At 50.8% G+C, this 12,511-nt stretch overlaps 5 protein-coding genes across 5 annotated transcripts; 3 read left to right on the plus strand and 2 right to left on the minus strand.

Moving 5' to 3' along the window:
• Positions 1 to 506: 506 nt before the first annotated feature.
• Positions 507 to 2,327, plus strand: CGCS363_v002177 (Cytochrome P450 monooxygenase TRI13; the record flags this gene model as incomplete). Its single annotated transcript, XM_036634026.1, has 3 exons — positions 507 to 1,547; positions 1,603 to 2,113; positions 2,170 to 2,327. The coding sequence occupies 3 exons, from the start codon at positions 507 to 509 to the stop codon at positions 2,325 to 2,327; spliced, it is 1,710 nt and encodes a 569-aa protein (XP_036500254.1).
• A 280-nt stretch (positions 2,328 to 2,607) lies between these two features.
• LIP1-4 (Lipase 1) lies at positions 2,608 to 4,236 on the minus strand (the record flags this gene model as incomplete). The annotated part of the gene is made up of 1 exon (XM_036634027.1): positions 2,608 to 4,236. One exon carries the CDS (start codon positions 4,234 to 4,236, stop codon positions 2,608 to 2,610), a length of 1,629 nt encoding a protein of 542 aa, XP_036500259.1.
• Positions 4,237 to 4,588: 352 nt separating this feature from the next.
• On the minus strand, positions 4,589 to 6,746 carry aflT-3 (Efflux pump aflT; the record flags this gene model as incomplete). The annotated part of the gene is made up of 7 exons (XM_036634028.1): positions 4,589 to 4,919; positions 4,976 to 5,410; positions 5,460 to 5,828; positions 5,898 to 6,104; positions 6,157 to 6,280; positions 6,331 to 6,464; positions 6,520 to 6,746. 7 exons carry the CDS (start codon positions 6,744 to 6,746, stop codon positions 4,589 to 4,591), a joined length of 1,827 nt encoding a protein of 608 aa, XP_036500260.1.
• Positions 6,747 to 7,900: 1,154 nt separating this feature from the next.
• On the plus strand, positions 7,901 to 8,718 carry FUS5-1 (Esterase FUS5; the record flags this gene model as incomplete). The annotated part of the gene is made up of 4 exons (XM_036634029.1): positions 7,901 to 7,942; positions 7,999 to 8,017; positions 8,069 to 8,152; positions 8,201 to 8,718. The coding sequence occupies 4 exons, from the start codon at positions 7,901 to 7,903 to the stop codon at positions 8,716 to 8,718; spliced, it is 663 nt and encodes a 220-aa protein (XP_036499189.1).
• Positions 8,719 to 9,281: 563 nt separating this feature from the next.
• On the plus strand, positions 9,282 to 10,580 carry CGCS363_v002181 (D-xylose 1-dehydrogenase; the record flags this gene model as incomplete). Its single annotated transcript, XM_036634030.1, has 3 exons — positions 9,282 to 9,345; positions 9,401 to 9,844; positions 9,898 to 10,580. 3 exons carry the CDS (start codon positions 9,282 to 9,284, stop codon positions 10,578 to 10,580), a joined length of 1,191 nt encoding a protein of 396 aa, XP_036499188.1.
• Positions 10,581 to 12,511: the final 1,931 nt, after the last annotated feature.

A 12,511-nucleotide genomic window follows, 5' to 3' on the forward strand; every position in this document is an offset into this window, starting at 1 on the left:
AGATGCAACATGAAGAGATAATCAAAATCATCCTGATAGAACGATATTTCGAAACAACACAACTGGGGCTGTGAGATTCCTGCTTGCTAGTGGGCCACGACCAACCGACATCGAGCCGTGGACGGGAATAGAATCATCAGGTCAATATCCTGTTGCCTTGCCTGAGATAGCTTCGAAGGCTATGACATACTGACAGACGTCAACCTTCCCGTCTCCTACACGCTAGATGTCTCACCAGGGCTGTGCCGTGTTCTTCCGTGACACCATATTATCGGATGCTTCCTATGGGTTCATGGCCAGTGGACCACAATCTTTCAGTAACATGGCTGATATGTACTGAAGCGAACGCACATCACGCTAGTACATCCACAGTCGAGATATTTCACGTTGAATGTTGAATCAAAACTCACTGGGCACGATTTGGCAATTATATCGTTTGATCTTGTGCTACGATCAAATAGTATCGCAAAAGAGTGCGGTTTTGCCGTTCTAGACATCCATCAATCATGGCATCCATTCTGGTTATTATTGGTCTACTATTTTGTGGCCTTCTGCTTCTGTATCGAAGGGCGTTACCCAGGCCATACATTGGTATCCCATACAATGAAGAATCTGCGCAGAGAATCCTTGGAGATCTTCCAGGACTTCTTTCCCACTTCAAGAAAACCAAAGAAATCGCAAGCTTCTCGTTTCAGCAATGTCGCAATCTGGACTCGCCCATCGTCCAGATCTTCTTGCGTCCATTTTCGCGCCCGTTCATCTTCATCGACGATCCCCAGGAGGCTGAAGACATACTGCTCCGTCGAACTCGAGAGTTCGATCGGGCTCCATCGACCATTGCGTTTTTCGAGCCTTTGGTCCCTGAGGCGAGTATGGTCAAGCTCTCAAACCCGGCGTTCAAGGAACAGAGGCGATTGTGGCAGGATGTCATGTCGCCTCAATTTCTCCGAAAGGTCGTCGCTCCAAATGTGCATCGCTGCGCGTCTGAGTTAGTCGAACTTTGGAGTCGGAAATGTGCCCTTGCAAGCGAACACCCTTTCAAGGCTTTGGATGATCTGGAGTTGGCAGCGTTTGACTCCATCTGGATCGCTATGCTGGGAACTCGACTCACTGGCCTCCGCGACGAGATGAAGGCGCTCGAAAATGAAAGTTCTGCATCAGGCTCTGACAAAAACGAGCCTATTGAGTTCCCCAAGGCGCCTCGGTCAATCATGTACCATGCAATCGAGTACGTCAACGGCACCATTGAGCGAATTATGAGATCTCCATTCCCAGCCAAGCACCACTGGTGGATTCGACAGTCAAAGCAATACAAATACTACAGCAGCTTTAAGGATAAGGAGATTGATGGGCTGATTGTGAGGGCCCGTCTGCGCTTCGAGAAGCTCACTAGTCAGGGCGACATAGTTATTGAGGACGAAGGAGACACTTGCGCCATGGACCTAGTCCTTCGGCGTGAGGCGATCGCATTTGCCAAGACAGGGCAACGCTCCCCAGCATCCAGTGACACGGCAATGCGCGATGAACTTGCGATGTTGCTGGTAGCGGTAAGTGACACAGCGTGCCTGTCAAATTTGATCCCATGCTAAACATTCGCATCAGGGCCACGAAACAACCGCCATCACACTTGGTTGGGGCTTAAAATCACTGGCTGACAACCAAGTGGAGCAATCAAAGCTCAGAAGAAGCCTTCAAGATGCCTTCTCACCTGTGCCTGTAGGATCTGTGCTATCCGCTTCTGACATTCTATCTACCTCAATTCCCTATCTTGATGGCACATTGGAAGAAATTCTACGTTTAGCCAACACCGTGCCTCTACTAGCTCGTTCTGCCACAATCGACACTACCATATTGGGTTATCACGTGCCGAAAGGATCCCACATCATGTGCAATGCTCAGTTCATGAACGAGCCCATAGATATACCAGATGCTGCCCGCAGCGAGTCCAGTCGGGCAGCTTGGGAACGCCGCAAAGGACATGCTTTTGCCACGACGGATATAAAGCGTTTCATGCCAGAGAGATGGATCAAGAAAAACGAAAATGGCGTGGAGGAATTTGACTCTGCAGCATTGACGAGAATGCAATTCTCTCTGGGACCGCGAGGCTGCTTTGGTACGTCGATAAAACATGCATTCTATCAGAGAACCTTTGCTGACTATTACTTCCAGGCAGAAAACTAGCGATGCAACAATTACGCATATTTCTCGTCCTTCTTGTGTGGAACTTTGAGTTTCTCCCTGTTCCTGATATGCTGAACAGCCCGTGGGGCCATCAGAAGATCTTACGCCCTCCTCAACAATGCTATGTCCGACTTCGGAGAGTTTGATGTAGTTTTCACATAGAATATGTAGTAGCCATGACTTTGAGAACCAGTCAGAAGGATATTTGTGTCTCCTCCCAGTCTTTTCTAGGCAGAGTTATTAGTGTTCAAATTCAAATAACTTTAACTAGTAGGGATAATATGCTCAGGAAAGGTGCCAATGATGATAATGATAATAGTGATAACATCAACGACAACGACGATGTCAGAAGCACAAAAGTTAGACTTTTGAAAGGACTGAGGTGATTGAGTAATAATTCCAACCTGACTTTGCTTGAAAACAGGCTCATGGGAATGGATCATACTCTGCCAACCCCTGACACACCCCGTCTAACTCTACCCCATCGATGCGCTGGACCGCCTTCTCGCCTGCTCCAAAACGAAGTACAAACCCTCCATTAGTCTCGTTGATAACCTGCGGCTCCCAACCAAATTTCTTCTGCGGTCCATGATACGGATCCTCCGCAAACGCCATGACATAATCCTGCATTGCCCTGCTAACTTCAACCTGGAAATCCGTCGTTGGCGCGATGTGATCCAACAGGTCGTACGTCCCAAACAACAAAGGCGTCTCGCTGTTGTGATATGCGCCCAGCCAACTGTACACATTCAAATTGGGAAACTCGGCAGCATATTGAAACCTGAAGACGGGGGCTTCGGACGTGCTCAGACGGTTGCGAGCAGCAGTGGCATTGAAAGCCGAGCACACCCACGCGACGTCCATGGCCGTGACCGGCGCCTGCCAAGGACCTTCGGTCAAGTTATCCTTTGGCCATGGAGTGAGCGATGAGAACTCGTTGGCCGTCATGGAGATGAGGGACGGGCGAAGAGCGATTTTCCCCGCCGCGGCGCGCTCATCGTAGTCGCGGAAGATAATGCGATCATCGGGGATCAAGCCGAAAGATAGGACTGGCGTTTCACCTCGATCACCGTACTGTCCGATGAAGTTTATGATCTGCGGGAAAGATACGCGGCGCATGCAGTCAAGTTCCGCGGCGCCGTCGTCGTCCTCGCAGTTGGGGCCGCAAGGAGACTCGCAGCCCAGATGCTGTGCTACGAAGGTGAAATTGGAGTACGATGGGTCCTCCACGAGACCCGAAGAATAGGATCCAGTCATGACTCCCGACTCCATATAGTATGATTGAGCAATCGGATCATCATGGTAAGCGTAGGCGTGGATGTCGGCGCTGATGGAACCTGCCGACCGGCCCCAGTTCATGATACGATTCGGATCGCCGCCAAATGCCGCAATGTTGCTTTCCACCCATTCGAGAGCGGATCTTTGGTCGAGAATTCCGAGATTTTGCTCCCCTTCAGCCACCCCACGCGCGTTAGGGAAGCCAAAGATGCTGACGCGGTAGTTTATTGTGACGATGATTGCTGACTGTGACCGCTCGACCCAGGACGTAGGGATCTGCCAGGGAAGTTCAATGCCACCCATCACGAAGCCGCCGCCTGTCATAAAAAAGAGAACAGGGAACCCCTCTTTAGGTGGCGGGCTCGTGGGTGCCCAGATCGCGAGGTACAGGCAGTCTTCAGACGTTGCTTCGCCTACCAGACCCGACGTATCGTTCTGGGCTCCATTGTAAATCAAGTTGCCCTTTGTTAGAGGTAGGTTCCACATAGATTCGATGGCCGTCACGAACTGTGGACATGAAGGCGGAAACTTCGTCGCATATTGGTGTTTGGTTGAGGGCTGCAGCTTCTCAGGAGCTTGCCAGCGCCGCGACCCGACAGGAGGTTCTGCGAAAGGAATCGATCGCCATTGGCGAGTATTGGGCGAATCCGTGTCAATCAGTCCTGTGAATATCCCGGTGGAGGTCTGCACACTAAGACTGTCAGAGTGCGACACATTGCGGGCTGCTGAGCGGACACCGGTCGCCAGTGCTAGGAGCGATAAAAGACTAAGATTCATGATGAAGAAGCACAATGTGCTGCGCCCACAAAATCTAGAGCAGAGCGCTTCGGCTGTAAATACATCATCTTCTTATCGGCTTATGCCTTGGCTTCCCCGCGCAGCCCCGTTAAACTGACCTCTTTCTAGAAGGTGGCATTACAACATTATGCGGTCAGCATTCCTTTGAAGACGGAAAACGAAGTCTCGGAGACGGAACGCATGATATCACCGGTCCGCGATAGCAAGTCACAAAACTCAACTCATCCCATTGGCTAATGCATTCTCTACCTTTCGCATAGTAAGCACTCTCTACAACTATTTTGCGAGGTTCGACATGAGCCTGCATATAATTATGTCACATGTCCGATCATCAAGCATTCCTCTGCTCCTCTGATGACCCTCTCCCGGCTAGCTCATACGAGTCAATAGAGCTGCCCTGGGCTTCTTTGGAGGTCGCGCCTTTGACGGTGACCGGGTTGCGACTAAACAAGAACAATGCTGCCAACAGAGCTAATCCACTGAAGCCAGTCAGTATCTGGAATTGTCGCTTGTACCCGGTCGCAAACGCGAGTCGTACTGCAGCGGCTCGCTCCGGGTCCAAGTCGTTGATCGATGACAGGGATTCGGCGATTTGGCCGAGCTCGCCAGGCTTGATGAGTCCTGCAAGCCCCGCCCTCAAGTCATTTGAAAGCACTGCAGAGCTTTGGGGCAGGTCAGCAAACTTGCTTCTAAAACTTCTTGTTTGGGCAAAGCTTACCAAATTGCTAGTGCAATAGTCCCGCCAAGGACGCGAATCTGAGTCAGAGCTCCCATCACGATTCCAGCGTTCTCTTTGCTGACAATAAGCTGCCCTAGAGTCAGGACTGTGCTGAGCGTCAATCCGAAGCCAACTCCCATGACGGCCTCGAAGCCATATTGTGAGGCAGAAATGTGGTCGCCCGTGAGCGGAATGCTAATTGAAAGACCGACTCCGATAAGCTGGATGACAGACCCAATGAGGATGAGGTATGCGGGGGGTACGTTGTAGTTTGATGTCAACACTCCAGAGATTGCTGTGGCAAATGGCGAGGTGAGCAACAGTGGAAGGACAGATAAACTTGACTGCACTGGGTTGAGGCCATAGACGGCTTGGGCTCTTTGTGGAATGATGAAGAGAATGGTGACGAAGGGGAAGCCGATGAAGAAAGTCGTACTGGCTGCGGTCAGCTTCGCAGGGATACATCGATGAGAAATTAACTCACAACATCATGCTGGCCAACTGGCGATCCTTCAGAAGACCCATGATGAAGATGGGCTCCTGAGGCAAATTCTTCTTCCGCTCTAGACGAATCTCCCAGACTATGAAAACAATCCATAGAATGCCTGAAAAGATGAAAGTCGACGATATAGCCGAGCTATCCCAAGCGTAACGTGTACCACCTGACTCAAGAGCGAAGACCAGAAGCACAGAAGCGCCCAGCAGTGAGCCAGCTCCGACGAAGTCAACACGTCGAGTTGTTTCCCGAGAGAACTTGCCTTTCATTCTAGTTCTGAAGTCCGTGGTACGTTCCGACTTGCTTGCTGGCAAGAATATCGCAACTAGGAGGATGGCCACAAAGCCAGGGGGTCCGCTTCAAGGACGAATTAGCACTCAATTTTACTCTACGCGTTTGCTTCCGGGAAGCTAAGGGATTACGTACTTCAGCAAAAATACCCATCTCCATGATGTGCTGCTAGAAATGGCACCGCCAACAAGAGGACCAGTGATACTAGCGAGGGCGAAGACGGAGGAGATAATACCGATGTATTTTCCATACTCTGTCTTGGGAACGAGTGCTGGCGCAATGACTAGCACCATTGAGTAGATGCCCGAACCACCTATTCCTTGGAATGCACGCATAATAATCCTGCACATAGTCAGTGACTGAAAACTCTTCCATAGAATGGAAACTTGCACACAATTGCTCCATGGTACTTGCAGATCCACAGCCAATTGAGAATACCGTGAACATTGTCAAAGCGAAGATGAACATTGTTTTCGACCCGAAGATACTAGCCAACTTTGCATAAATTACCAGGAAACCTAGAATTCAGCAGTCAGCGACGCGTTTCCAGTCCCCCAAGATATCGTACCAGTATACGTGAGGAAATATGCCGTCACGACCCAATTTCGAAGCTCGAACCCGCTTAGTGAATCTGATATTGCGATCAAAGATGTGCTAACAATTGTCGTCTCCAAAGTAGACAAAAATAGAGAAATCCAGATTCTATGATTCCATCAGCAATAATAACTACATGGTGCAGAAGTTGAAATTGACGAACCCTGCTGTGAGCATGTATAATTTCCATCCACTCATGAACTCGTTCTGCTCTGTAGGCTGCTCTTCTGCCCGTGTGGGAGTCATTGGGACATCGTTGATCGTGTTATCCGCGGAGCCCGCTGGCGGATCATAAACAGTCTCATTTTGTGCCTGGTTCGCTGCTGGATCGTATGCTGTGTCGCGATGCCTTTCGGTCACGGATGCCTTTTCCACGACAGAATCAGACATCCTTGACTCCGTCATGTAAGGTCCAGCTTGATACACTGAATTTTTGTTTAGGAAAGGGACTCGATACAAGTCGTGCAACGGATCGTGGGTGATCGGAGGAAGCTGGGGATATTCAGGATACCCCGAATAACGTGCGGTGCGGAGGGGAGGGAGCGACACCGGCCGCCAGTGTCCTCCTGATTGAGACATGACAGAAAAGATCGGGCAATTGCCCCGTATCGAGAGTGCAGTCGTCTAAAGGGGGTTATGCACGCTGACTGGAGCAAGTCGACAAACGAAAATCACACCGCCTATGCTGAGGTCCCTTGCAGCTCGCCTGGTCTAGATGACATGGGTATTGCTGATGCGACGCTGATACACGGCACACGAAGAGTGATGACGGGACAATGAAACAAGGACGAAAGCCCTCATACCGCGCTCATCCGCGCGCTTCTCGTTGACTTGTGATATGTATTCAGTAACTACTCCATTTTAGAAAGTTGCTATACGTGTCTGTTTCCATAAACAGCTTGGGCGACAGGCACCGGATTGAGCTTCAAGCCTGGGAGGCAGCACAGCCCTTGAAGGCTGAGGCGCTGAGGTGCTGAATGCTAGTGTCTCACGCCGGCGGAAACGACGGAATGCAATTTCATCACGCAAGCTGACGGCGCCCTACTGGCGTAGGTGTAAGCGTTGACTAGTCGGGGGCAGGATTGCTGATCCTTCGATGGGGTCGCACTTCGTCAGGGGTCTTCAAGTGGCCGCTTCCAAGCTTTTGATCATGCAAGACACGCAAAACCTAGCACACGGGTAGGATCCTGAAGGATTGGGTTGGACCGGCAGAGGAAAAGGCGTGGCTGAGAATGAGGCGACGCCAATGAGGTGCTTGACGTGGAGAAGAATTCTTGTGGAGGACTGATTCTTTTTTTGGGCACATGAATGTGATTTTCAAGCAGATCCGGTCGTCTGCGGAGAGTAGAAGCATGAGTGATATCAGATATGCGTCGGGATGTTGTGTTATGAGTTGGATTGTCGAATTACCAAATTCTGATTTCCAGCTTATTTTTTGACCTTCAATTCAGATTTGGCTCAGACGCTTCAAATTTCTTAGGAAGACTGTGAACGTGCAGAAGGAAACCTATTTGTCAACTGGCCAAGTGTATTTCAACGACAAAATGCGTGTCCTCTGCCTCCATGGAATGGGAACAAGCAGCAAGGTTCGCTTCGCTACTCATGGGTAACATTCGCAACATACAATCCGCTAACAACACAGATCTTTCAGGTTCAGACTGGTGAGCTACATACCTAGAATACACGCAAACGCTCACTAACACAGTACGCAGCCGCGATACGCAGTGCTTTGTCCAAGAGCTTCTCTGCAACGTTCGATTTTGTGGAGGGGGCCCTAGAATGGCCAGCTGCTCCAGGTATGAAGTTCTGATCGACACGTTTTGACTCGAAACTAACAAGCGTAGGTATCAATCTCCTCGCCGGACCCAATGATCAGTACTTCGCGTACTACGATACCGATAAGTACGACACCATAATTCAAGCGGTGGATGATCTCGAGGAATATGTGAAGTCTGAAGGCCCATTCGACGGCGTGTTGGCATTCTCTCAAGGTGCGGCTCTTGCTGCCATGCTGATTGCGAGGGACACATTCCCCTCCCCGTTCGCGTTCGCAGTCTTCATTTGTGGTGGTCCTCCTTTCTCGGAGATGGAGATTAAGGAGACGAACACTCTGAGATACTGTGAGAATGATATCGACAAAGCAGGCAAGCCTGTACTTGGAATTCCAACGGTACATTTAGTTGGGGCTCAAGACAAGGACCTGGAAACCTGTATGAAGCTAGTGCAGATGTCTCGTGAGGAGACCAGGCAGTTTTGGAAGCATCCTGCGGGGCACGAGATTCCGACCGCCCCTAGGGATGTGACGGACAAGATGGTTGAAACGATCGAGAGGGGAATTGAGAAGGCTATGAAAGCCCAGTGAGAGGAACTTTGTAGCGTCATGTAATTGTTTTGCAATTGATGCACTTTACGATCCAAATTTTGCTATCTGAGCGGATATTCCTAGCTATCCAGGCTGGTAGTAAGTATTAACGGTAATAGGGACAATAACGACGACGATAGTAATGACGATAGGAGTAGGGACGAGAGGCACGACAGGGATAGCAAGGACGATAGGGATGATGGAAATAACACATTATTAATACATAAAAACTATTAGACCCTAGTACAATAGTTATCCGCCCGGATAGCAAGACTCTACTATATCAATACCAACCATGATCAAGGCCAATTGACTTCCGATCGATCTGATGTCCTCGATAAGCTGGCTGACAAAGGTTGTGCTGGGTGGTCGCCAAGAGCAAGATGCAAGGGATGAAATCTAGCTGACCCCGAAGATAGTCTGAAATGCTCGGAACAGACAAAATGTGTCCTTACCGAACAACGCTCCCTTACACGTGGTCGCAATCGCAGTCGCATACGTCAAAATTCTGCCTCGTCAACCTCCCACTAACATTCATCACCGCAATCTTCACGCATTTCAAAATGGGGTCCACGACGGAGTTCACACTAAAATGGGGCATCATGGCCACTGGCCACATCGCAGGAAGTGAGTTCCTCAGAAATCCGAGGTGGATGTAGTACCCATTGATTGAAAACTTTAGATTTCGTGCGAGATCTCCTTACTGACCCAGCTACCCGCGACGTACGTGACGTTCGTCATCAGGTAGTTGCTGTCGCATCTTCCAACTCAAAGCAGAAAGCGGCGGATTTTGTCAGCAAGGTGCAGGCCCCGAGCGATGCCACCGTCAAGACATACGGCTCCTATCGCGAGCTTGTGGCGGATGGGAATGTAGACATAATTTATGTGGCTTCCCCTGTGAGCCATCATTTCCAGAACGCCATGCTGGCACTTGAGGCCGGGAAGCACGTTCTCTGCGAGAAGACATTCACCGTCAACGCTGCTCAGGCCAGAAAGCTGGTCAACAAAGCACGGGAGAAGGGGCTGTTCCTAATGGAAGCAGTTTGGACGCGGTTTTTCCCGCTGAGCACCAAGGTGCGGGAATTGGTAGCGGCTGGGGCTATTGGAACTGTTTATCGAGTCATTGGTGAGTGCTGCCGCACCGTATTGTCTCTCATGTGCCTAATCGGAGCCTCACAGCCGACAACTCGATTCATCGAACCCTCCCAGATGGAAGGCTGGACTTCAATGACTCTGACCGTATGGTTAACCCTGGCCTGGCTGGCGGGGCCATGCTTGATCTGGGCATCTACTCGCTCACTTGGATCATGCATATCCTCTATCACCTTCAGCCGCATGAGAAGAAGGAGTCACCCGCGCCGATTGCGGCGGCTGTAAGCAAGTATCATACAGGCATCGACGAGGCAGCCAGCTTCATTGTCCAATTCCCGAAGCAAAACACCATGGGGATAGGCATGACAACTCTCCGACTGGGATCAGGTGTCGACTTTGGCTTCACAGGCGGCCCAGCCATCAAGATCCAGGGGTCAGATGGCGAGATCCAAATTTGCGGTCCGGCTTTCCGTCCGCACAGCTACAAGGTGATCAAGAGGGATGGCGGTGGCAAGGTTGAGACCATTGAGTGCCCATTCCCACAGGATAGCGGGCGAGGTGGTTGGGGCCGCGGGCTCTACTGGGAGGCAGACGAGTGTGCCAGATGCCTGCGGGACGGTAAGCTGGAGAGTCTCGTCCTGCCCTTGGACGAGACCATTGTTACGATGGAAATCATCGAGGCGGTGTTGAAGCAAGGCATGATGGAGTATCCAGATGTCATCACGACTGACGTGTACGATCCTGAGAGCCCTCTCAATAACGGGCGCTAAGTATGCCACTTCACAGGCAGCTACATGAAATATCGTAAGAGCTATAGACTAGACATTCAGCCGCAACTAGTTCATCTGCACCCCATGGCAAGTCTAAGCTTCGTGAAGACCCCAGTGTCGTCTGAGCGTGCTGCGATGTTCCTGCCCGTCATTCAATGGGGCGGACCAAAGGAAGCTCGTAAAACTCAACGGGGCAATGATTGATTCATCGATAACCGAAGCGCCATTCCGACGGAGTGGATCCGGATTATGCTGGAAAGACTTTTGCTCCATAGACGTAGTGGACTCATTTTCCGGGACCATGAAACTAGGGCCTCCTGGGGTGATGGGGGGTGTAGTCTGAGAGCGACCTCTCGGGGCGTTATTAGAGCACGGCAATAGGCTTGAAAGAAATGTTCGTGTGAGGCGAGAAAAAGCCACCACTTCCTTCGATACTTAGTGCATCGTCAGATCCTGTACCGCTTAGATGAATATCCTGCCACTTCTCACACACTAATTGGAGTCTAGGCACCCGCGAGAGGAGATCGAAGCATGGGAAATCCACGACACCAAAATATCACTGTGGGACCCAATCTCGTGATATCCGTGTTCATTGGCCAGCCCTATCATTTGCAGGGGCATCACTCACGTATCCCTGTCTAGTGTAGCCCGTTTGGGATAAAATCTCGCGACGCTAATTCTCGTGGCGCGGGGGTCAACTCATTGGGCGGGAACAGTGCCGGATATGCGGGCGTCTCCGCAGCTTGGCGGAGAAAGCTGTCTCCTTTGCCAAGTTTCAACAGTGTTGTCTCGGAGCTGCACAGCGGTGGCTAGGTGCAGCAAGTTGTTGCCAGCCACAATGCTTGATAACGCCATGCGCAACTAGTCGGGGTTGATCGAAACATCAATCAACCTTCCGCGCCTTGTTTCTCTCCCTGATCTACCCCACACCAGCCATCCTATGGCGTTCTCAGCCGACCCACGAAGAATCCCTCCGTTGTCGTACGGGATACGTCTCTCGGTGTCAGCGGATGGTGGGTTGTAAGCTGCCAGGAAGAGACGAATGCCTCATCCCCTCGCTTACATCAACTTTGCCTCAACGGATCGAACAGGGATACCACTCCGAAGAGCCTAGACCAGAACTCTTTTTCCCAGCGATCTAACCGAAGGGCAAACTTATGGTTCGTCAACCGCATGTCTTGTAATCGTTGACCAATCAATAAAATCCTGTCAGATCCTGAGGGATGTAATCGGCCCACGACGTCAGACAATCTCGCCGACGTTGCACTCACGGCGTCTCGGCAGGTCCATCCCGCCCACACACACAACTGTCCAGGTGGGTGACAACACTGCAGCCAGGCTAAACATCAGTTGCATTCCTCACACTGTCGCTCGCTTGGTTACAGGCTCAGTGCTTAGCAGCTTGACCACATGGGGTGAACGACAAGCTCCTCAGCCGCAACGCCGCTTCCGCGTGGAAACCCCCGCACCCGCTAGCAAATACAAAGGCTACAGGGGTGTGGGCGGGATTATTTTTGATTCAATGCTAGCTAGGAACGAAAGGTGCCGACTTCTCCACCAGGGGCCATTGGCGGAGGGTGTGAGGTTTACACGACAGTGAGCCAAGTTATTCTGAAGGATTGGGACTTCCTCTGCAGGATCACGAGCATACTCCTCCAATAAGACAGTTTGGCGAGATAAGTGACCTTGTTAACGTCACTCATACCGCCAGGCAGTTGGCCCACCTTCTATCTCGGGGTTACTCCTGATCACATCAGTTCCTGTAGACTGAATCACGTCAAGGCAGCCGCATTCATGGACGCAAGTCGAACCAAGGTAGAAGTATCATCTCGAATGCTAACTTGGTAACTTCCTGCCCATCTGCAGCTTCTGGGAAATATCGCCAACTCCTAGTGCATGAATTTTCCTGACATTTGGATCATTACAACATC

This window comes from Colletotrichum siamense (genome assembly GCF_013390195.1).
Source record: "Colletotrichum siamense strain Cg363 chromosome Unknown KSG_Cg363_contig02, whole genome shotgun sequence".
Taxonomy (NCBI): domain Eukaryota; kingdom Fungi; phylum Ascomycota; class Sordariomycetes; order Glomerellales; family Glomerellaceae; genus Colletotrichum; species Colletotrichum siamense.